General features: G+C 46.9%; 1 protein-coding gene across 3 annotated transcripts in view; it reads left to right on the top strand.

Annotated features, from left to right (window-relative positions):
- LOC147433588 (vacuolar protein sorting-associated protein 26B-like) overlaps window positions 1–22,596 on the top strand; it is a 129,119-nt gene that overhangs the window by 52,690 nt on the left and 53,833 nt on the right. For 2 of the 3 annotated variants that reach the window (XM_086490263.1, XM_086490262.1), the window contains 4 exons: window positions 19,842–19,941; window positions 20,133–20,207; window positions 20,840–20,912; window positions 22,230–22,274. In XM_086490263.1, the coding sequence (XP_086346389.1) occupies window positions 19,842–19,941; window positions 20,133–20,207; window positions 20,840–20,912; window positions 22,230–22,274 (293 nt within the window). The remainder of the gene's footprint in view (window positions 1–19,841; window positions 19,942–20,132; window positions 20,208–20,839; window positions 20,913–22,229; window positions 22,275–22,596) is intronic. The other variant, XM_086490264.1, reaches the window with a different exon arrangement.

Below are 22,596 nucleotides of genomic sequence, written 5' to 3'. Positions count from 1 at the left end.
GGAACAGTCTCTAAGCAAGCCCGAACAGAGATGAGGACCTCCAGTCGTGTGAAGGCTCCCAGCCATCTGGGTGCTGCTGACTCGAGAGGCATGAGCCACTCAGTTGGTACTGCCTCTGAGATGTCTTGGCACATGCTCTGCACCCCTCTCATGCCCTATAGCTGAAGGCCCTGTAGCTTCTCTGACAGGCTTGAAGACTGTAACCAGTCACCTAAAGAGCGTGCTTGACCCGCTGCCATGGCACCCCAAGAAACATGAGGCCGACTACCAACCAAGTGACCTCTCTAAGTGCAAACCATGGGGTTCCAAACAAGGGGCTGTCGCAGACGCTCCTCCGTGCAAGTAGGCTGACGCTGCTCCAGGCCTCGTAGGTGCTCCCGCTCCCAAGATCGAAGCAACCCCACAGCGAAGCGATCCTCCAGTCTTCTGCTCAAACCAACTCTCCGCATCTCTGTGAAGATCCATCTGGTCGAAGGTTGCCAGGAGGCCTGAGGCACCCTAGCACGAAGCCGCTGTAACAAGAACTCCTTCCAGGGCTCCTCACCTGGAAGAAGACCTCGGACGATGAACTTCCCTAGAAGGGCTCTGCTCTGCTGTGTTGGGTCTATGATCCCTAGCCTTCCCTGTGAACAAGGAAGAGTGATGACCTACCAAGCCACTTTGGCCTGGGCTGTCAGTGTGTCTCGCCCTGACCAAAGGAAATTCCTGATCAGCTGCTCTACCTGGCTGATACAAGAACTCGAGAAGATCCAGCAAGAAGTGATGTACCACATAGTAGCCAACAACACCTTGTTGGCCACTACAACTCTGCCAGCCAAAGAAAGTCGTGCGGAGCTCCAATGTAGCAACTTCTTGCTGATAGACAGGAGGAGGGGAGCAATCTGCTGCTCGGGAGACAAGTCCAAACCAACCTGACAGCCCAAGTACCGAACTGCAGTCCCTGGGGGAATCCACCGAAAACCCTCACCTGGCATCCAATCGGGCACAGGAGCACTACCAACCGAGAAAGCCACTGTCTTTCTCCAGTTGATCAGTGAGCCAGATGCACAACAGAAGGTCTCAAGAGCCTACTCACACCTGTGAAGGTTGGCCTCTTGGCCATCCAAGTACAAGGCTGAGTCGTCAGCAAACTCAACGTCCAGTAGCTCATCCCCCCGAATAGGGAGTGCTACGCATCGTAAACCAACCTGCTGCGACACCAAAAACCTGCTCATCGCCTCAGCATAGAATAGAAAGAGGAAGGGGGCAAGAGGGCAGCCGTGTCTGACCGAACGTATGAGCATGAAACGATCACCTCTACCTCCTGACAAAAGTACCTGACTGTGTGCTCGTCTGTACAAAGTTGACACCCCTTTGATCCAAGCATCTGAGAAGCCCATCCTGCGTAGAGTGCCCTCCAGAAAGTCCCAGTCAACTCTGTCGTAGGCATAGAACAGAAAGAGGAAGGGGGCAAGAGGGCATCCCTGTCTGACCGAACGTGTGAGCATGAAACGATCACCTCTACCTCCTGACAAAAGTACCTGACTGTGTGTCCGTCTGTACAAAGCTGACACCCCTCTGATCCAAGCATCTGAGAAGCCCATCCTACGTAGAGTGCCCTCTAGAAAGTCCCAGTCAACTCTGTCGTAGGCCTTCTCAAAATCGAGAAGAAGAATCACCAGATCCTCACCACGGAGCCGTGCTAAGGCAGAAGCCTCCCAAAAAGTAAAGATGTTGTCAAGGATACTGCGCTCCTTGACAAAACCTGTCTGAGTCCCATGTATAAGGCTCTCTAGAAGTGGCTGGATCCTCAAACTCAGAGCCTTGGCAAGAATTTTGTAGGCTGAGTTGAGGATGGTGATGGGGCGCCGCTATCGAATCTCATCCAAGGAGCCACCCTCCTTGGGAATGAGGTAGATCAGACTCTCACTCAAGCTGTCAAGCATCTCTCCTGTGTGCAAGATGTACTGGAAAGCACTACAGAGATCTGGGCCAAGCAAGTCCCAGTACTCCAAGAAAAAATTGGGAGTCAAGCCATCCTCACCTGGACAGCTACCACGGGGGAGTGCACTAAGAGCCATGTGCAACTTCTCAAGCTGAAGTGGCAACTCAAGCCTCTGACGCATCTCCTCAGTCACAAGGCAAGGCATCTGTGCCCACGCCTGCTCCCTGCATGCATCTTGACGCTCTGACTGAGGCTCTTGTTATAGTAACTCACGGTAAAAGTTTGTAGCAACTGCACGCATGTGCTCTGGCTTAGCAGCAACTGACCCGTTGGGCCTCCTCAACTGATTGACCTTGGCATGCACATGCCGAGGTCCCACTGCCTCGAAGAAAGCACCAGCCACTCTGTCACCCACCTGAGTCCACTGAGATGCCTATCGATGGAAGAAACTCATGTTGCCGCTTCTCTTCGCTAACGAGCTCTTGGCGAGCCTGCTGTAGCTGTTGCTCCAACCAAGGATTGTCTGGATGCTGCTCCATCATCCTCTACAACGAATCAATGCCCTGTCTGAGACGCTATTGCTCCTCTCTCGTTGCAGCCAGGCGAGCCAAAGACTCCTGGAGAAAGAACCGACTAATCTGAGCTAGTCCTGAGGCCACCCTTCAGCAAGAGAATCCTGCATGTCCAAGCTCTCTGTCCAGAGAGCCTCAACTCTCTCTCTGAGTGCAGAGTCCAGCAAGACCCTCTCTGGCATGCAAAGCATCGTGCTCCCCCTCCTCTGCCTGTCTGCCACTGTGAGGATCACTGGTGCATGGTCCGAGAAGGAAGTCCCTGCCAGAATGCCACCTGTCCCACCCAAGTCACTGAAATGGTCACTAGTGTAGAAGCAATCTATCCGCGATAGATTCACTCCTCCCACTCTGCGGTCCGAACGAGAGCAGGCTAGGGTGTCTGGGGGCCTCACAAAACTAGAGTGTTGCCACGCATCCGAGACCCTTAAGAGTCATACAAAACCTCCCCCAAGCTGCCAGCTCAACTCCATGCAGAGTAGCATGGCTACCACGAATCCTGTCAGAAGGGTCCTCCAACATGTTGAAGTCCCCCCCTATGCAACAATGTTTTGTGCCTGTGGCAGAGACGCAACTATTTGTAACCAAAACTCTGCTCGTGCACTCATCACATTGGGCGCATAGATGTTCAGGAAGCCCACAAGGCAACCCTGAACCTGCATAGTAATCCACTCAGCCCTACCTGGCACAATAACCCCTCTGCCCACAATGGCCTACTGCAAAGAATCCGCAATAGTCATACATACCCCACCCTGGATGCCTCTAGGTCCAAAAGCAACTGACTAAAAGGTATCATAACGTCCACGCAAGAGCTAACCACAACGTCGAATGCGGCTCTCACACAAATGGTGCTCCTGTAGCATAAGGAGATCAATTTCTCCTCCCACAAGGCAGCGCTGAGGCTCCTGACGCAGTCGGCCCCGCTGATGCTGAAACTAGGGCCCAACAAGTCCCTGCACGTTCCATGAGACGATCCTCATGGGGAGCGAGAGAGAACAGACGCTGCTGCAGCACTAAACGGGCTATCTTCGAGGCTGGCTTGGATGGGGAGTAATCCGCATTCGAGCGTCCTCTAGATAGGCGTGACTGCAACGAGTGCTTGGCCCAAGCCCAAGCAGAGCGAGCCGTACGTAGTGCAACCTCCTCTGTCTAGGAGTCCTCATGAATGTGTACATAGCATGGCAAACACTGTGTATCGACAAAGAAGTAAACCACAATGTGTCTACATCTTGCTGTATCTGGAGGTGTCACTGCAAACTTGGCCAATGGCCACAAAGTCTAAAGCATGTCTGTAACTCGTAGTTCTCCCATGTGGTGAGAGAACTCTAGGACCAGTGTGTGCAACCACCCCAACACTGAGTCGAGAGTCCACTTAGACTGGTCCCTGCCACACAGGGGAAAAGAGAAGCCAACCGTTGAGTCCAAGGCCTCTGTCCCCCTAGCTGCAAGGAACAGAACATGGACCTTGAAGCAGGCCGCCTCATGGTCTGCTGAGGGGTCGTCGAGAAAACGAGTAAAGTCGTAGTCGAAGAAGTCCCATCGGCGCCGGATGTCAATGCTCGTTAGACCACGAGGGATAGCTGCAAGGGGAGACGTCTGTGCCTGTAGAGGGGGTCGCAAGAAAGGCTTTCCCTCTCTCGCCAAGCGACTTGTGGCAAAGGCGCTGCCAAGAGATCTCCTAGCAGCCAGAGATGGCCTTGCCCCCTGGGTCGGCTGAGGAACTGGAGCGGGGGGGAGGGGAGAAGAGGTGGAGAAGAGGGGCGGGGGGAGTGGCAGACGTAGAGGGGCGGCGGGAGCAGGAGGCGGGGGGGAGGATGATGAGGAGGGGGGGAGGGGCTGTCGGGGGTGAAGCTGGGGAGGGGGCTGGAACAGGGACCTCATCGTGCTCAAGAGGACTAGAAGGCGCCTGGGTAGGCGCCTGAGGACCACTCTGAGTCCCAGGCTGTCGCTGTGGCCCCTGTCGTCGTCGACCACGGACCTGCTGTCATCCCTCCTCCGCTCGAGCCCTAGGCTCGGAGGGTGGCTCTGCATGTGTGCGCTGTGCCTCTGTCTGTGGCTACTGGTCAACCCTTGCAAGCTGGGGCTGAGTTTGTGGCGTAGGTCGAGGCCTCCTCCGTGGACAGGCCTTCGCAAGATGGTCCATCTGTCGACAAATGAAGCACTGGTTCGGGAGGCCCGAATACTCCACGCTCTGTCTAAACCAACCCCCACTCACTCGAGGCAGAAGAATGACCTTCGGGAGCGTGTGAGTGTCCCTGACCAGAATGCGAACTGAGGGAATGCCAGCCGCCTTGGCAACTACTGAGGCTGCCGTGCGAGGTGTCTCCAGGACAGTCCCAATGGCTAAGCCTATCCTGGACAAAAGTGGTATGTACTCCCTCCGCAAACCAAGAAAGCAAACGGAGATGGGGATGTCTGGCTCCTCTATCTGAACATCCGAAGCAGGGTCAAAACCTTTGGGTGCCAAGAATCTTGCAGATGACAGAAGTCGCCTGCAAGCGCTCTACCTCTACAGCTAGGCTCGCTTTCTTTGTCGGCGAAAGAGTAAGTCGAATGGTGGGCTCAGCGGGGTTGGGCGAGGGGGCTTCGGACGAGTCCCTCTGTGGCGGAGCTGGAGCCTCCATCTGTGTCTACTACTATGGCGGAGAAGCGGATGGAGGAATTTCCCTACAACAAAACACGCCGAGCACTGCCAAAAAATTAGCAATGCCAGAGCCAGTTGCAAAGAACCTTCGGAAAAAAAGGCGGAAAGCGAAGAGAGCAGCGGGGGGGTGGGGATGGAAGCGGGTGAGGGCAGTGGGCGGGGGATGGCAACGGGCAGGCAGCGACCAAGGCAGGCAAGGATGCTGCGCGTAGGGGGCGGGTAGGGATGCCGTGCGCGAAAGGGCAGGCAGGGGGAGGGCAGTGAGAGGGGGGGGGGGGGGGGGGGGGGGGGGCAACGATGGCGACAGGGGTGCTAGCAGCAGTAGCGAGCGCCTTCCTTATCCTCGAAAGCTTTGGAGTGGCAGCCTGGGTCGTCAATCTTCTTTTGCATCGGCGAGAAAGCAGAAGAAGCGTGTACTATTTGAAGGACTACCCAGTTCTTCTTCTTCTTCTTTTGATAGTTCTTCTAGCTCTTCTTACTCGAGCGAAGAAGACAAAAAAGGTAAAAAGCGAAGCAAAAAGCAAAGCTTCGGAAAGGGCAAGAAAAAGGCAAAGAAGCTCAAATTTCGCCCAGTTTCTGACAGTTCGACAGGGAAGTCATCCTCAGACACTTCGGACTCCGACGATCACATGTTTTATGCAAAGAAGAAGCATTTCTATAAAGCCAACCAATATGACTTCCTCGAAGATAAAAGCAAGAAAGTAAGAGAATTCAAAGAAGGTTGATAGTCAATTAAGTTTGACTCTTTTTCTGGATTCCGAGATGCTCCGAGGGCAGCCTTCATTTAGAAGTTTGATATAGCTTTCTTTGGAGGGCATTACTCAGAGCACTCCAAGATTAGGGGGGCTACATCTTTCTTCAAAGGAAATGCTCGAACATGGTGGTCCACCCTTCTTCTGAGAAAGGAAGCTCCAGTTAAATGGTTGAAATTCAAACGGCTTTTTATTTCTTCTTGGCTGACTCGGGAGTACGAACGAGATATACGAACTGCTTGGAATCATCTTCGGATGACCAAGGGAGATTCTTTGGATGCTTATTGCGAGAGTTTTTGGAGCTCTTTTCTACCAGCCTCTTCATTTAAGAAGGTCTCGTTTAAAGAACAGATTGAGCGGTTTTGCTGCGGACTTCCTATAGAGATCCGAGACTACTGCTTGGAACAAAAGTCTAATTCTATTCAAGAATTGATGGGTCATGTGAAACGGGGTTTTGCGATACATTTGGGAAATTGGCTTACCCCACTGATGAGACACTCAGAGAACCCAACAGACTTCTAACAATGGAAGTAGAAAGAGAGAGTTCCCAAGACAAAGAAAAGAAAGATACACGTCCTTACTGACTCTTAGAGAAAGGGCTATCTATCTCCAAGAGGAGAAGTGTTTTGGTTGCAGGGAACTTGGACACACCTCCGCAAAGTGCCCCAAGGAGGCACAGCAAGAACAGACTGAAGACACGCCAGAGAGTTCTAGAGCAGCAGAGGAACGTGGCAGAAAAGGCAGATGAAAGTAGAACTGGTACCACATTGAGTGGGGCCTGAACCGAATTAGATGAACGAAAATACAAAACTTTGCCGCCCTTGGGGCAAAGTGAAAGATCAGGAAGCCCTCATTTTTCTTTGATGGAGGAGCCAAGGCCAACTTCTTTTCACTTGAATTGGCGGCTCGACTTGGAATTACGCCCGACAGGCTGAGTCCACAGGCGGAGGCAGTTCTAGTGGCACCCGGATGGGATGTTGCCATTACACTGATCATTGGAAAACTTCGTTTGCAATGTCAGGAGTATTTAGGGCACGAGGACTTCTACGTAATGCCCTTAGGAAGGTTGTGACGTCCTCCTCGAAATCCCTTGGTACCACAAGAACAAACTCCGTGGTTGACTATCGGGCTGAGAAAGCGACTTTGATAAATGAAGGGCAAAGAGACTGTACTTGATGAAATTCAATTTCTTTACTCGATTTTCTTGAGAGAACTGAATGACGATTGAAGGTCGAATATGTTATGACCTCGAAAAAGAACGCCAATATTTTCTCCACACTCATGCCAATTGCTTTTTTGAGGGCTTGCCAGGCGAGTTGCCACCATCTCGTCGTGATGATCATACTATTGATTTGATACCTGGAAGCACACCACCGAACCGGCCACCTTACCGTGTGAGCCGAGCCCAGAATGAAGAGATTATGAACCAAGTGAAAGACCTTATCCAGCCGAGTACTTCACTATACATTTCTCCGGTGTTGTTGTTTTTAAAGAAAGACGGATCTTGGAGAATGTGCATTGATTATAGAGCTCTCAATAAAATTACCATCAAGAACAGATTTCCGATTCCGAGGATCGATGATATTCCTGATAGATTACAGGGATCCTCTTGTTTCAGCAGGATCGATTTGTAAAGCGGATATCATCAGATCCGAATCGCACCGCGAGATGTCTACAAACCAGCTTTTCAGACGAGCTTTGGTTTATATGAATTTTTGGTGAGGCCTTTTGGCCTTACCAATGCTCCAATGACTTTTAACCGAATGATGGGATAGGATTTCTAGAGAGTACAGATTTTTTGTTGGCACTTTCTTTGATGGCATTATAGTCTTCTCCAAGGATGAGGCAGAACATAGACAACATTTGCTACATGTCTTTCAGGCATTGCGAGATTACAAGTTGGTAATCAATGCCAAGAAGATTGAATTTTTCTTACCGGAGATGCACTTTTGGGGACACATCGTCTCAGCAGCAGGAGTACAAATGGACCCGGCAAAGATTGAGACTATACGTGATTGGCCCGATTTGAAGAATGTTCATGAAGTAAGAAGCTTTTCAGGCTTATGTTCTTACTACCGGCGGTTCATTAGAAAATTTGTAAAGGTTGCTTCTCCTTTGCACATTTTGACACAGAAAAGAGTCCTTTTCTCGTGGGGACCCACAGAGGTGACTACCTTTCAGACTTTGAAAGAGAAATTGACTACAAGACCAGTTTTGACTTTGCCGGATTTGCAAAAGTCATTCGAAGTATATTGTGATGCTTGTGGTCGTAGTCTGGGTGCGGTCTTAATGCAAGAAAGCCATGTCATTGCCTATGAGAGCCGATTGTTTTCAAGGCCGGAATTGACAGCACAGATTTATGAGAACGAGCTCTTGGCGGTTATCCATGCTCTTACTCAGTGGCCACATTACCTAGTACCTACTCAGAGCCGATTTTACGGTCTTCACTAATCATCATAGTTTACGCTACTTCTTGTCACAGAAGCAGCTTTCAGAAAAGCAGATGCGGTGGGCTAACATCTTGTCACATTTTCACTTCCAGATTGTCCATGTATCGGGACAGAAGAACTTGGTGGCAGATGATTTGTCCCGGAAGCCGTTAATCTTGGCTATTTCCACGATTCACCATAGAAGCTTCGAGGACATGGTCGATCAGTACGCCACAAATCCACATTTTTCAGATGTATTCAGTCGAATACAAAATGGGAAGGTAGTAGCGGGATATTCCATACGGAATGGCTACTTGATGAAGAAAACGATGTTGTGTGTTGCACAGCCGTTGAGGGAAAAGGTTCTAACCGAATGCCACTGTTCACCATTTACGGGTCACCGCGGCATTGATACCACCTTGAAAGGTGTGGAGCGTTACTTCTTTTGGCCGAGACTCAAGAAGGACGTGGACGATTTTGTACGCAGTTGCTTGGTATGCCAGAAGGTCAAGTTTGACAGGCATAAAGCACAAGGATTGCTACAGCCTGTACCCATTCCCATCCGCCCCTGGGAGAGTATTGCAATGGATTTCATTTTTGATCTCCCTAAGACACAGAGTGGGCACGATGGTATCTGGACTATTACTGACAGATTTAGCAAGCAAGCTCATTTCATTCCAGTGAAGAAAACAGTCAAGCCGGATCATTTTGCGAGACTGTTCATTGCCCAGATATGCATATTACATGGCATGCCTGAGACAATAGTTTCTGACAGAGATCCCCGATTTACGAGTTTGTTTTGGAAGGCTATTTGGGAGAACATTGGCACATGGTTGCAGTTCTCGTCATCTTTTCACTCGCAGACAGATGGGCAATCTGAGATTGCAAATTCAGTCGTACTGTACTTATTCAAGTCTTACATTTCCGATTAGAAGACTCAATGGGAAAAGTTTTTGCCCTTGGTGGAATTTGCCTACAATAACACGATCCACTCTCCGACGGGGAAGGCGCCATTTGAGATTATTGTAGGTGCTACAAAGGTTCCACACTTCCTAAGCACGAAAGATAAGATTTTTGAAGCCGGCCAGTACACGAGGGACTTGGACACTGCTTTTGCCAAGGTCCGGGAGGCTTTAATGAAATCTCAGGAAAGACACAAGAAGGCAGCAGATCGACACCGTCGCGATTTGAAATTAAAGGAAGACGATTGGGTGCTCTTACATTTTGAGAAGGCACGCTTGAGAAAGAAAAAGGGAAAGGAGCGGCTTTTTCCAAAGCTTAGCATAAGATACTATGGATCTTTCCAGATAAAAGAAAAAATAAATGATGTCTCCTTTAGATTGAAGTTGCCCGATACTTGGAGAATTCACAATGCTTTTCATGTGAGTCTCTTGAAGCCTTTTAAAGGCGATGTGCCTGATGATGGGGAGCGAGATGAGCAACCCGAAGTGGAGAAAAGCGAGGAGATACTCGTTTCAGAACAGATATTGGCACATAAAGATAGAAAGATTAAAGGTAAAGTGATTAGGTGGTTTTTGATTGAATTCAAGAACTATCTTGCATTGGATGCGAAGTGCATGGAGGAGGAGGACCTAGCAGATACTCCCCAGATTTTGGAACTTTACATTGAAGCATTCGGGTTTAGCATAGTCTACTCCGATAGAACCCCGATTTCAGCATGGGTGAATCTAGTGCAACGGGCTTGCACAAGTGGGGAGTTGCTCCGCTCCTTTGTCAACAGATTACCCTGATTTTTGATATAGAGTCACTGATGTCCCTTTGGGTTTCAGGGATACTGCTGGGCTAACAGTATTTTGCTGTATAACTTTATGAACTGGAATCCCCAAAAATGAAAATGATATTGATTGATTTGTACTTGACTTGTTTGAGTGCAGGAACTGAAAGATGAAATGACTGCAGCATGTCGGTCTCATAAATCTCTATAGACACGATTGCAATATGGATTAGTTAATCGGGCATCTGTGAGGTCCAACTGAATCTAGATGCGTTTGCTAAATACGTTGCCGATTAATCATGATCTGAGATTTGGAATGAATTTGAATGTGATTTGTCCTGTGATATCTAGTGATGTGACTGTCGATTGGTACATGTGCTGAAACCGGCCTGTTCAATCCAAAAAGGGCGGTAGACTTTACTTTAAACCTTGATTTAGCTTTCACCCATTATTAGTCGTCTATTTTACCTGTACTTTCAAGACACAACAAAGGGGAGAGGGATACAGGCTGCTAGATTGCACCTGTATGAGTAGACGGACACCAGATTGGCCCCTAACTTAGGCGCCCCTTTCGGTATTTCTTTATTGTTCAAAAGAGGGAATAAACGCTGTGGTTCCCTACAAGCTGCCCCGCACAAACTCGGCTGAATTTCCACTGTTCCAGCCTGATTTCGGCAGCATAACTGTACTAGAACCCTTCACGGTCAGTATTCCCACGCATTGACCGACTTTCCCGACGCATACGGGCACTTTGCAAAACCTGGCGAGAATCTGCAGCACGCTGAATTCTCTGTTTTCAGCCCTGAAAATGCTCCAGATCGCCTGTACAGCGGTCCCCTTGCGTCCCCGAACCTCCTGGGGGTATTAGGGTCCGTTTAGGGCCAAAACCCTAAACCTGCAAAAATACACAGCAGGCTGTAATTCACTGTTTCGGGCTCCGTTTCGCGTGCCGGTCGCATCCCTAGCAAGTCCTCGAGCTCCCGCACCTGTAGGGCTACTTGCCCTTTGAATCGGACGAGATTTCTGGCGTGAAACCTCTCCGAATTCACCTGTACCTGCGGGGGGGATTAGCCGCTAGCTAATCCAGTACCTGTGCAAGAGGCTCTTGCCTCGGCAATCGCGCATGAACCCACACAACTGTACATTGGTCAAATGAAAAGCCCACTAGAGGGGCATAACATACTGCCAAAGGGGAGAGAGAGGGCAGTGCGTAGCGTGCAGGGCATCACTCCTGGCACCGCACTGTGCATAAGAGGGAAAGCAAGCACTCCATAGCTCTTAACCTGTGACAGAGACTTGCAAAATGAGCCTCTCAGCTATAAATCACGTTTTTGCCTTCTCTATAAGTAGTAAACTGGCCTCAGAGTGCCAAGTGTCACTCATTTGTGCATTTTCCCGCTTTAGACCCTCGGGTCTAAAAATATCTCACCTGTAGCCTCTGTTGACTTGGCCACAGAGTAACAAAATGATCCCCATGTCAAACTGCACGTAATGACGCGAAGACATTTTCAGGTCCCAAAATAGCAGTTCCCTAAATTTTAGGAGATGCTGCCATTATATCTTTCTAGGTCATCCGACCCTCTTTGTACACTGTGGCCACATCCAAAACTGAAATGTAGCCTCTGTAGCAAAGGATTCCACTTTGGCTAGTCAATGACCCCACTTGGCTAACCATAGTCCTTGTCCAACCTTAGTGCTCTCTTGCCCTCAGGCCTGGACTCCCTCTGGACAGTTCCACACTAGCTATGCAATGCAGGGCAGTTAGATTTCCCGAGGGGTGTTTCCAAAAAGTGAAAGTAAATAGATAATAAGAAAGAAATCAACAAAAAGGATAGATAGTAGTCACACGCTGGTGACATACCCCCCTCTTGAAATCTCAAACGTCCTCGTTTGCATCTATGTCGTACATGCTTACTGTCAACACTGATGTATTCAACACCTGTCGACACATATACGACACATACATGCTCATTGTCAACCCTGGTGTATTCAACACCTCGTCGACTCATGTATTGCCTGCGTGTGAACCCTGTCCCAATGACATAGTGGTAGCTTCGCACTCTGCCATTGCTTTGAGTCACTAACTTTCCAATGACAAAATGGTAGCTGCACATTTTGCCACTGTCTTATAGTACACGTTGGATCCCGTAACACTTTCGAGCATATCCAAACCGACAGTTTAAGAATGCAGTTACACATGTACTCTTCAATAGAAGCAATCACTGTATCCTTGACAAACTGACAAGAAATACTCACTTCTATAGCACTAATCAAACTTTTGGACATTCCATAAGAGCAATTGCCAAACTGACAATCTGTACAGCTCTAACATTCATGTAACAGGTGTTTGATTTGAGCTCACTTTAAATACCATGTACATCATTTGTTTCAGAAGCCATTGTCACACTGACAATCCATGTAGCTTTGAAACTCAAGGGGTCAAGGTAGGTTGCAAATCGAAGGCTTCCAGGTAAAGTGATAACACAGTTGGTGACTCTGCAAGTTCACCTTCTTCCATCCACTTAGCATCCATTGGTGGATAGTTTCTGAACTTTACCAAGTAACGCCTAGCAACCTTGCCTTTCACTTTCCTTTCTTTGTGTGCCAAAATCTGTTCAGGGACCAAGATCTCGTCAAGTTCCTCGACTTCCGGCTGATCTTCAGCTGGCATATCTTCTGGCACATCACCCACATAGGGTCTGAGAAGACTCACATGAAACGCATTGTGAATCTTCCAACTGTCAGGCAATTTCAGCCTATATGCAACATCACTGATTATGTCGCACACTTGAAAAGGCCCATAGTAACGCATGCTGAGCTTTGGAAACACTCTTTCCTTGCCCTTCATCTTCTTTAACCTTGCCTTTTCAAAGCGTAAAAGCACCCAATCACCAAGTGAATATACCACTTCACGACGGTGACGATCAGCTGCTTTCTTTTGCTTTGCCTGAGTCCTTTCTAAGGCCACTTTGACCTTCTTGTACATTTCATCCATGTCCTGAACATACTTATCTGCTTCAAATATCTTGTCCTTTGTATGCAGTATGGGAGGAACTTTCTTGCCACCTTCAACTATTTCAAAAGGTGCCTTGCCAGTTGATGAATGCACTGTATTATTGTATGCATACTCCACCAATGGCAAATACTGCTCCCACTTTCCTTTATGCTCTGACACATAGCACTTCAGCAGATCTAGGACAGTAGAATTTGCCTCTTCTGACTGCCCATCTGTTTGAGGATGAAATGACGAAGAGAATTTGAGCGTGGTACCCATATTCTCAAACAAGCCTCTCCAGAACAAACTAGTCATGCGTGGATCACGGTCGCTAATAATCGACTGTGGCATGCCATGATACTTGAAAATATTGCTCATAAACAAGCGTGCCATCTGATCTGGCTTTATCTTCTTCCTGACAGGAATAAAATGAGCCTGTTTGCTGAATCTGCAAATAATGGTCCAAATACCATCATTTCCTGTCTGCGTTCTCGGAAGATCAAAGATAAAATCCATAGCAATACTTTCCCATGGTTTATCTGGAATAGGTAGTGGTTGCAATAACCCTGGTGCCTTTTGCCTGTCAAACTTGACCTTTTGGCATATTAGGCATTCTCGCACAAAGGCATCCACATCCCTTCTCAATGTAGGCCAATAGAAGAATGTCTCTACCGCTTTAACTGTAGCATCGATACCACGATGCCCTGCATACGGTGGGACATGACTCTCTTCCATAACTTTGCGTCGCAATGGCTTTGTGACACACAATCTGCCATGCATCATCATGAACCCGTCTCTAAGAAGATAGTGTTCATGACGTTGTCCATCCATTAGTTGCTCGAAGACCCTTGCAAAATCTTCATCATTTGCATACTGTTCTCTCATATCATCAAGTTCATGATGATAAGGAATCGACACAGCTGAAATTTGTGGCTTCCTTGACAAGGCATCAGCCACAACGTTCTTCTTGCCTTCCACATGCACAATCTGAAAATGGAACATGGACAAGATATTTGCCCATCGCATATGCTTCTCAGATAACTTTGTCTATGTCAAGAAGTATCGCAAGGTCTGATGATCCGTTTGGACAACGAAATCTGCACCTAGCAGGTAGTGTTTCCAACTTAAGAGCGCATGAATCACAGCCAGTAACTCTTTCTCATAGGCCTGCATGGTCATCTCTGGCCCTTGCAAAATTCTGCTTTCATAGGCTACTACCCTGCCATCTTGCATTAGCACAGCACCAATGCTACTACCACAGGCATCACATTGGACCACAAATGACTTCCTAAGATCTGGCAACACAATGACTGGATCCGAAGTCATCTTTTCCTTTAAGAGATTAAAAGCTGAAATCTCTTTTTGTGTCCATCTAAAGGTGATTGCCTTCTTTTGAAGAGCATGTAAAGGTGAAGCAATCTCAGCGAAATTTCGGATAAACCTTCTGTAATAGGAGCATAGTCCCAAAAAGCTTCGGACATCATGCACCGTCTTCAAATTTGGCCATGACTTGATCGCTTCAACTTTTGCAGGATCCATTCTGACACCATCCTTTGAGACAATGTGTCCCAGAAAGTGAATCTCTTCCAGAAAAAACTCACTTTTCTTTGCATTGATGAGCAACCTATGACTGCGTAGCTCTTTGAACACAATGGCCAAGTGATGCCTATGCTCCTCTTCATTCTTTGAGTAGACTATCATGTCATCAAAGAATGTACCAACAAACTGCTGGTGTGGACGGAAAATTCTGTCCATCATCCTATTAAACGTAGCAGGAGCATTTGTGAGACCAAAGGGCATCACTAAAAATTCGTAAAGGCCAAACGTTGTTCTAAAAGCAGTCTTGTGCACATCCTCTGATCTAATGCGGATCTGATGATACCCACTCTTTAGATCTATCCTGCTAAACATAGCTGCTCCTTCTAATTTGTCCATAATATCATCAATTCTAGGTATAGGGAACCTATTCTTGATGGTATTCTTGTTCAGTGCACGGTAGTCGATGCACATACGCCATGAGCCATCCTTTTTCTGCACCAACAACACTGGAGAACAGAATGGAGATGAACTGGGCTGAATCAGCCCCTTTTCTAACAACTCCTGTACTTGGCCCATTATCTCTTTCTGCTGAGCCGCACTAACCCTGTACGGAGGCTTATTTGGTGGGCTACTGCCTGGCACCAAATCTATCGCATGGTCCTCGGGTCTCTCTGGCGGTAATTGAGACAGTAATGAATCAGAAAAACAGTCACTATACTGTTGTAAAAACATTGACCTTTCTTTATCTAGCATAGATAAATTTGATTCATCACAATCTGACACTTCACGTGCAAAAACCAAGTACGCAGAAAGATGCTTTTTCATTACAGAAGTAATAGCAGAAGCTGATACAGTAGGAATAGACTCCCCTTTAAGCTTTACATCCAGAATGTGAGTCTTTCCCCTGCTCTGTACAGTGATCTTTTTGTTGTAGGCATCCATGATTCCCTGTACACGAAACAACCAAGGAATACCTAACAACACATCACATCCGTCCAGTGGCATGATGTAAAATTCTTCAGCATCTACATAGGACTGGATATGTAGACGCAACTTTCCAATGATGGGTGTCACAGCCTCTGTATGGCCAGGACATGCCAAACCTGCCTCTGCTGTATACCCCATCTCTTCAGGTCTGATTCCCAACTTTGAAGCCAATTCTGGGGAAATAAAGTTGGCTTTGGCACCTGGATCAAAGAAGATAAGCACTGTTTGATCCCTAACCTTTCCCCATGCTCTGCAAAGCTCACTTGCATCTGAATTTGGCTTGTCGCCCACCATATCTGGCACTAGACCAGCCATGGGCTTCTTTCCTTTCTTGTCTTCCTTGTCTTCAGAATCAGCTGGCCTTTTCTTTGTAGGACAGTTGTAAGCGATGTGGCCAGGCTGCTCACATATAAAGCATTTGTTCTCTGTCCTTAGGACCTTCTTTTGCTCTTCTGACTTGCGAGGAAAACGTCTTTTCCATTTCTTTGCTGGTCCTTTTTCTGATTCAGCCGTAGCTTTGTCTTTCCCTGCGTTGGCTGACTCCTGAGTCCCTTTAGGAGCCTCATTGGGAACGTGCTTCTTGGCTGAATTTTTCTTGCCTGATCCTGCCTTGACGCCAGTGTTAAATTCACAATCTTCTCCCTTGAGCAAACCATTGCCAGTGTTTGCTACCTCGATGAGCTGCGTCAAAGTAGTGACTTTGGTCTTTGTGCAGTATTTTCTCAATCCTTTGGGTAGGCCACAACAGTATTTTTCAATCTGTTCTGTCAATGGCACAAACCTATAGGAAGTTACTGGAAGTAGAGCTTTCCAAAACTTCCGATTGTAATCATCCAGATTTCTGCAAGTGGCAGCATTAAGCTGGTGCCATTCTGTCATGACATCTGCTTCGAAATCATCAGATAACCATGCTGCTGCAAAAATCTGCTTGAAGTAAATCCATGTGGACGGAGCTTGCCCTTGAAGCAATAAAGTTGTCCACCATTGTCCCGCATTCCCTGTCAAGAAAGTGGCTGCCTTGCGGACCTTTGAAGCCTCTGTAAAGTTTCCCCCTGCATAGGCCTTGTCAAACTGCTGGAGGAATGAGAGAGCCTTCTTCCTGTCATCAAACCCTGTAAAGGTCGTGAATGACAAACCTTTGCCACCTTCTTTGTATGGAGTTGGCCTCTCCAGCGGCGTTAAATTGTCATATGGAAGTGACTGAAACATGGGAACACTGTTAGGGTTCATCTGTGTTCCTTGGCCGCTATTAACTTGACCTGGAAATGCCATATTTGGCTGCTGATTTGTAATTCCAGCCATACCAAAATTTGCCTGTGGCATCCCAAATTGGCCCTGAGTGCTCTGAAACCCTGGTTGCATACCCATGACACTGTACATGGGGTTAGGCATCATCGTTTGAGCACCCCCAAACACTGTTCCTGGCGTGTAAAACCGATTTCCAGGTGCATGACCAACCATGCTCTGAAATACCGATCCACCTCCAAAATAGCCAGGGTGTACTGAAGGTGGTGGGAAGACCTGTTGCATAGCCTGTAAGTTGCTTCCTTGCCCATTAGAACCAGCTATAGGCTGCTGAAAGGTGGCGGGCTGAATTGGTACAGCTTGAAAAACTGGCATCTCAGCCACCTGTTCTTGCACCTTAGGCATAGGTCGTGGAGACTGCATGTTCTCCGTCAAGTGTACAGGTGTTTCCATTGACTGTGCGGTATGAATCACCTGTGCTCGAGCCTTAACAGGCTTTTGAATATGATCCAGTGACCCAACTTGCTGAGACGGAACAGGAGGTTGCAGAAAAGCTAAAAACCTCGGATTCTGCATTACTTGTGTGAACATAGCCACAGTAGTAGCCAACTGGGTCCTGAATATATCATCATCAGTCTGTGGTGGTCTTGAGGACTCACCCACTTCATGTGTCTGTTGACCCTGTGAAGAGGAAACCTCTTCAGTCACATCATCTGGTCTGTCAGCCATAATTACAATTCCCTGTGTCTGGTCTATGATCCCCTGTGTCTTCAAGCCCAAAACTGACCAAGGCTCACTTCTATGGAAAAAAGTGATTTAATCCCGTCGATGGAACCATGAAACCGGCCTGTTCAATCCAAAAAGGGCGGTAGACTTTACTTTAAACCTTGATTTAGCTTTCACCCATTATTAGTCGTCTATTTTACCTGTACTTTCAAGACACAACAAAGGGGAGAGGGATACAGGCTGCTAGATTGCACCTGTATGAGTAGACGGACACCAGATTGGCCCCTAACTTAGGCGCCCCTTTCGGTATTTCTTTATTGTTCAAAAGAGGGAATAAACGCTGTGGTTCCCTACAAGCTGCCCCGCACAAACTCGGCTGAATTTCCACTGTTCCAGCCTGATTTCGGCAGCATAACTGTACTAGAACCCTTCACGGTCAGTATTCCCACGCATTGACCGACTTTCCCGACGCATACGGGCACTTTGCAAAACCTGGCGAGAATCTGCAGCACGCTGAATTCTCTGTTTTCAGCCCTGAAAATGCTCCAGATCGCCTGTACAGCGGTCCCCTTGCGTCCCCGAACCTCCTGGGGGTATTAGGGTCCGTTTAGGGCCAAAACCCTAAACCTGCAAAAATACACAGCAGGCTGTAATTCACTGTTTCGGGCTCCGTTTCGCGTGCCGGTCGCATCCCTAGCAAGTCCTCGAGCTCCCGCACCTGTAGGGCTACTTGCCCTTTGAATCGGACGAGATTTCTGGCGTGAAACCTCTCCGAATTCACCTGTACCTGCGGGGGGGATTAGCCGCTAGCTAATCCAGTACCTGTGCAAGAGGCTCTTGCCTCGGCAATCGCGCATGAACCCACACAACTGTACATTGGTCAAATGAAAAGCCCACTAGAGGGGCATAACATACTGCCAAAGGGGAGAGAGAGGGCAGTGCGTAGCGTGCAGGGCATCACTCCTGGCACCGCACTGTGCATAAGAGGGAAAGCAAGCACTCCATAGCTCTTAACCTGTGACAGAGACTTGCAAAATGAGCCTCTCAGCTATAAATCACGTTTTTGCCTTCTCTATAAGTAGTAAACTGGCCTCAGAGTGCCAAGTGTCACTCATTTGTGCATTTTCCCGCTTTAGACCCTCGGGTCTAAAAATATCTCACCTGTAGCCTCTGTTGACTTGGCCACAGAGTAACAAAATGATCCCCATGTCAAACTGCACGTAATGACGCGAAGACATTTTCAGGTCCCAAAATAGCAGTTCCCTAAATTTTAGGAGATGCTGCCATTATATCTTTCTAGGTCATCCGACCCTCTTTGTACACTGTGGCCACATCCAAAACTGAAATGTAGCCTCTGTAGCAAAGGATTCCACTTTGGCTAGTCAATGACCCCACTTGGCTAACCATAGTCCTTGTCCAACCTTAGTGCTCTCTTGCCCTCAGGCCTGGACTCCCTCTGGACAGTTCCACACTAGCTATGCAATGCAGGGCAGTTAGATTTCCCGAGGGGTGTTTCCAAAAAGTGAAAGTAAATAGATAATAAGAAAGAAATCAACAAAAAGGATAGATAGTAGTCACACGCTGGTGACATGTGCTAGATGTGTTGTGCCTAGTGCGTCGGTACTAATAGTCAGTGTCTGCTAAGACAGTTTATGGCCTCTGTCTGTTTTGCAGGCGTAATTGAGGGCGATTACAATTCTTTCAAGAGGGGGGTATGTCACAAACTGGTGACGTGGCAGCTTCTACACACACACACACAGTGATTGCAGCAGAAATGCCACGTGGCAGCAGTACAGGACCCCGCATTATGCGCTGGCAAGCTGATGTGGCCAATTGTACGGAATTTCGGAAATTGTGGTGCAAAACGCACTGACATGCTGACGCGGTTGGCGTACGGATTTCCGCAATAATTTATGCTGACTGTACGGATCTCCGCAAATCGCACTGATAGCCGTACGGACTGGCCAGAAATTACGATGACAGCTTTTGGCAGTTTTTGGACGCCCAGTTGCCTTTGGAAACTTACTGCTTTTGAGTTTAATGCTTTTGGGGCTCTGCTTTTGGGCATCCCTTGTACCTTTAAATAAGTGGGCAAGGCCTCACTTCTCAGAGCATCTAGACGCAGAGTTTGAGAGTGAGCACCTGCCCGCTCTCTTGTACTTTGAACATAGATTAATACAAAAAGAAATACCGAAAGTGGCGCCAGTCTTTGGGGCCAATACCTCTAGGCACGGAACTACGCCGGGCCGTGTCAATTTTGTGAACTGTTTTGAAGTGAAACTCTGTTGTGTTGCAGTAGAATCTTGACTTGGGCTGTCCAAGTTTGTTACACACAAGGAGGAGATGGGGCTCCTCGAGCAGGGGGAAGGAGCGGTGGCGAACCAACGACAATGAAGGTTTTTCACATGATTCGTTTTCAGGCTCTTAATCTTTTGCATAGAATCTTTGTGGTCATTGTGGTAAAGAAGAAGAATAAATTATTAGTTCATTGTACTTTCAGTTTTAGTGATGGTGGTCTTGTATGGTTCCGCAATGATTTGATGTCTTTATTTAACTTCAAATGCTGTTCCCACGATCTCAACTGCAGGTAAATGTACGAAAAGAAAATGGGCAAATGGTCACTGTGCCTCTTTTTCACAACTTAGAAAGCTTAGCTGGACAGGTTAGTAATACTTCTTCCCAGAAAAAACTCATGATTGACGACTATCTAAGTCATAAGTTTTAAAGCAACCTATGTGAAATCTATGAGAGTGGCATTAGCCACGCTTTTGGGGCAAAAGCGTGTGCTTGTGCTGCAAACTTAGCAGCTGTGTAGTACTAAAACAAATATCTTTGGGAAAGCTTATCGTCATAGTGCTTGTATGGGAATCAATGACATTATGCACGCTTACCAATCATTACCAGTTGAGGCAGTTTTGTTCTTAAGTTTGCAATATCTGACATAGGCAGGTTGATTATCATTCGGTCCTCCTAAGGCACTTACATGCAATCAAACTCAACACTCCTTGCTTTACATATAAATATTAAGGCAGGTATTTTTGCCAGCTCAAAACAAAGTCTCACTCTGTATCCCTTGCTTGCAACTAGTTGTCTTTTACTTCATGTACGTGAACAGTTAGTACTTGTTTACTTGTGCTTCATAAGAGCTAGGGACAGTTTTTGTGCTTGTTAATTTATTGGAAGCCCCGTTTTGACTCCTAGTGTCTTGCCATGGGGCAGGGAACTCATGCATGTTTGACGTTTGCTAGAGAGTGCTGCTTCATAATGATTCTCTTCCCTTCATGCTTGTCACAGGTTCGAGTTGTTCCCCATCCTGGAAAAAGAATCGAGCATCAAGGAATTAAACTTGAGTTGCTTGGACAAATAGGTTTTTCTCATATTTTTCTTCGTTTTTTTCCAATACAGTGATGGCTTCATTATATCAATGATTGTTTTGTCGTAGCCTGTCCTTGTTGGGACAATGGGAAAATTGTAGAACTGATTATGCCAGTGAGCAGCAATGTACATTGTGGTTGCACTGCTCATCGACGATGAGATTACAAGGAAGAGCTTGGATGGCTATGGTTAACAACAGAGTATATGGGCAGCAATGCCCTCAAGCATTGGATGCTTTGGCTATCATGGAAAGCCTCATTTTTAGAGTTAAGCGAGTGGCGTGCTTAGGGATTCTTTGCATGGGAAACTAAACCAAGTTGAGAGAGTGCACCAACTGTAGTTCAAAACATCATGAACCAACCACCTTAAATTAATTAGGGACATTCAAGGCTTGGTAGCTAAGCTAATTTCAGAAGGTGCACCAACCATGTGCTCAAAAAAAGTGGAGCTCACCTAAAACATATCAGGAGTATACTTAATATCAATGTCTTAAGACAAGCATCAAGGCCATAGCTACAATGCAGAGGCAAATAATTGCATATGCTTAAAATGTTGTTAATTTATTGAGCTAAATTTTTCTCGTTGCATAAATGAAATAGGAGCAAATTTATAAGCTCTTCACGATTATCACTTCCATATGGAGTCTATTTTGGGAGGGATATAATTCCTTTTACAAGAGGAATGAAGCTACAAGCAAGTAACTAGTTTTGTTGTTAAACAAGAGTTCAGAAAAATGGTGGTGTGTGTTTGAATTGACCTACAAGATAACCTCTGTACGTTTGTGTCTTCTAGATGTTTTTGTACATGTCTCTTTAAAATGCTTGCATGGTACCATTCTCTTTCTGTCTACGAATTGTCCTGTCTAGTGTAACCCTCTCAAAAAGCAATAATTTATATTCAGATACTCCTGTTCAGTTTCTGCAAGGCAGCCAATTAATGTTAAGGTTCAAGAACTAACTATCAGATTAACTATCCTTAAGAGGTCTCTCAAATCCTTTGACGACTTAAATGGAAGGGTCAAAAGTGGCAGATCAGGAACCTAGGAGTCTGTTTGAATGGGGTAGTGTTCTTGTTTTAAGGGGTTGCTTTGAGCTGCGGGGGGGGGGGGGGGGGGATCATAACGATGTTGTCAACATAGAGGTCGTGAACAGTGTAAGGTGCAAATAGGTAATACCAAGCAATGCAATAAATTAAAAAAATGCCTTGTAGATTTTCTTGTTCGGAGCTTCGTTTTGGGTCTCTGCACACATACATTAACAATATACCTCTCCTTTCTTTCATTGAAACTTGTATACTTTGCTCTGTGCAGAGATTGGATTTGACAGAGAAAAATCGTCCGATTTTACATCATTAGGTGCGTCATGTAGTCTTTTAAACAGAGTTATACGGTTCAAGGTTTATAATGCTCAAAGCGCTTTTCTGTGTGTTTGTAGGTAATATCTCATGAGTCTTGCTTTAAAAGCGCTCAATGAGTCTATCCTATACTACTCTGGTCATCCTATCCTAGTGTGCTGTTTTGATGAGCAAGTGCTTCATCTTCTTCTTTACTGGAGTAGGGTGAATCTTAATGGTCTTAGTTTCGTTTTAGGAAACGTTTTCTGTGTAAATCCATAGCTAGGAATGTTAAAACATGTGCCCCCCCCCCCCTTTTTGTTTTGCCCTTCACCCTGCCCTAC

Source organism: Adiantum capillus-veneris, chromosome 19, assembly GCF_014529385.1.
Source record: "Adiantum capillus-veneris isolate H3 chromosome 19, ASM1452938v2, whole genome shotgun sequence".
Classification (NCBI taxonomy): Eukaryota; Viridiplantae; Streptophyta; class Polypodiopsida; order Polypodiales; family Pteridaceae; genus Adiantum; species Adiantum capillus-veneris.
This window is presented reverse-complemented; position numbering and strand designations above follow the sequence as displayed.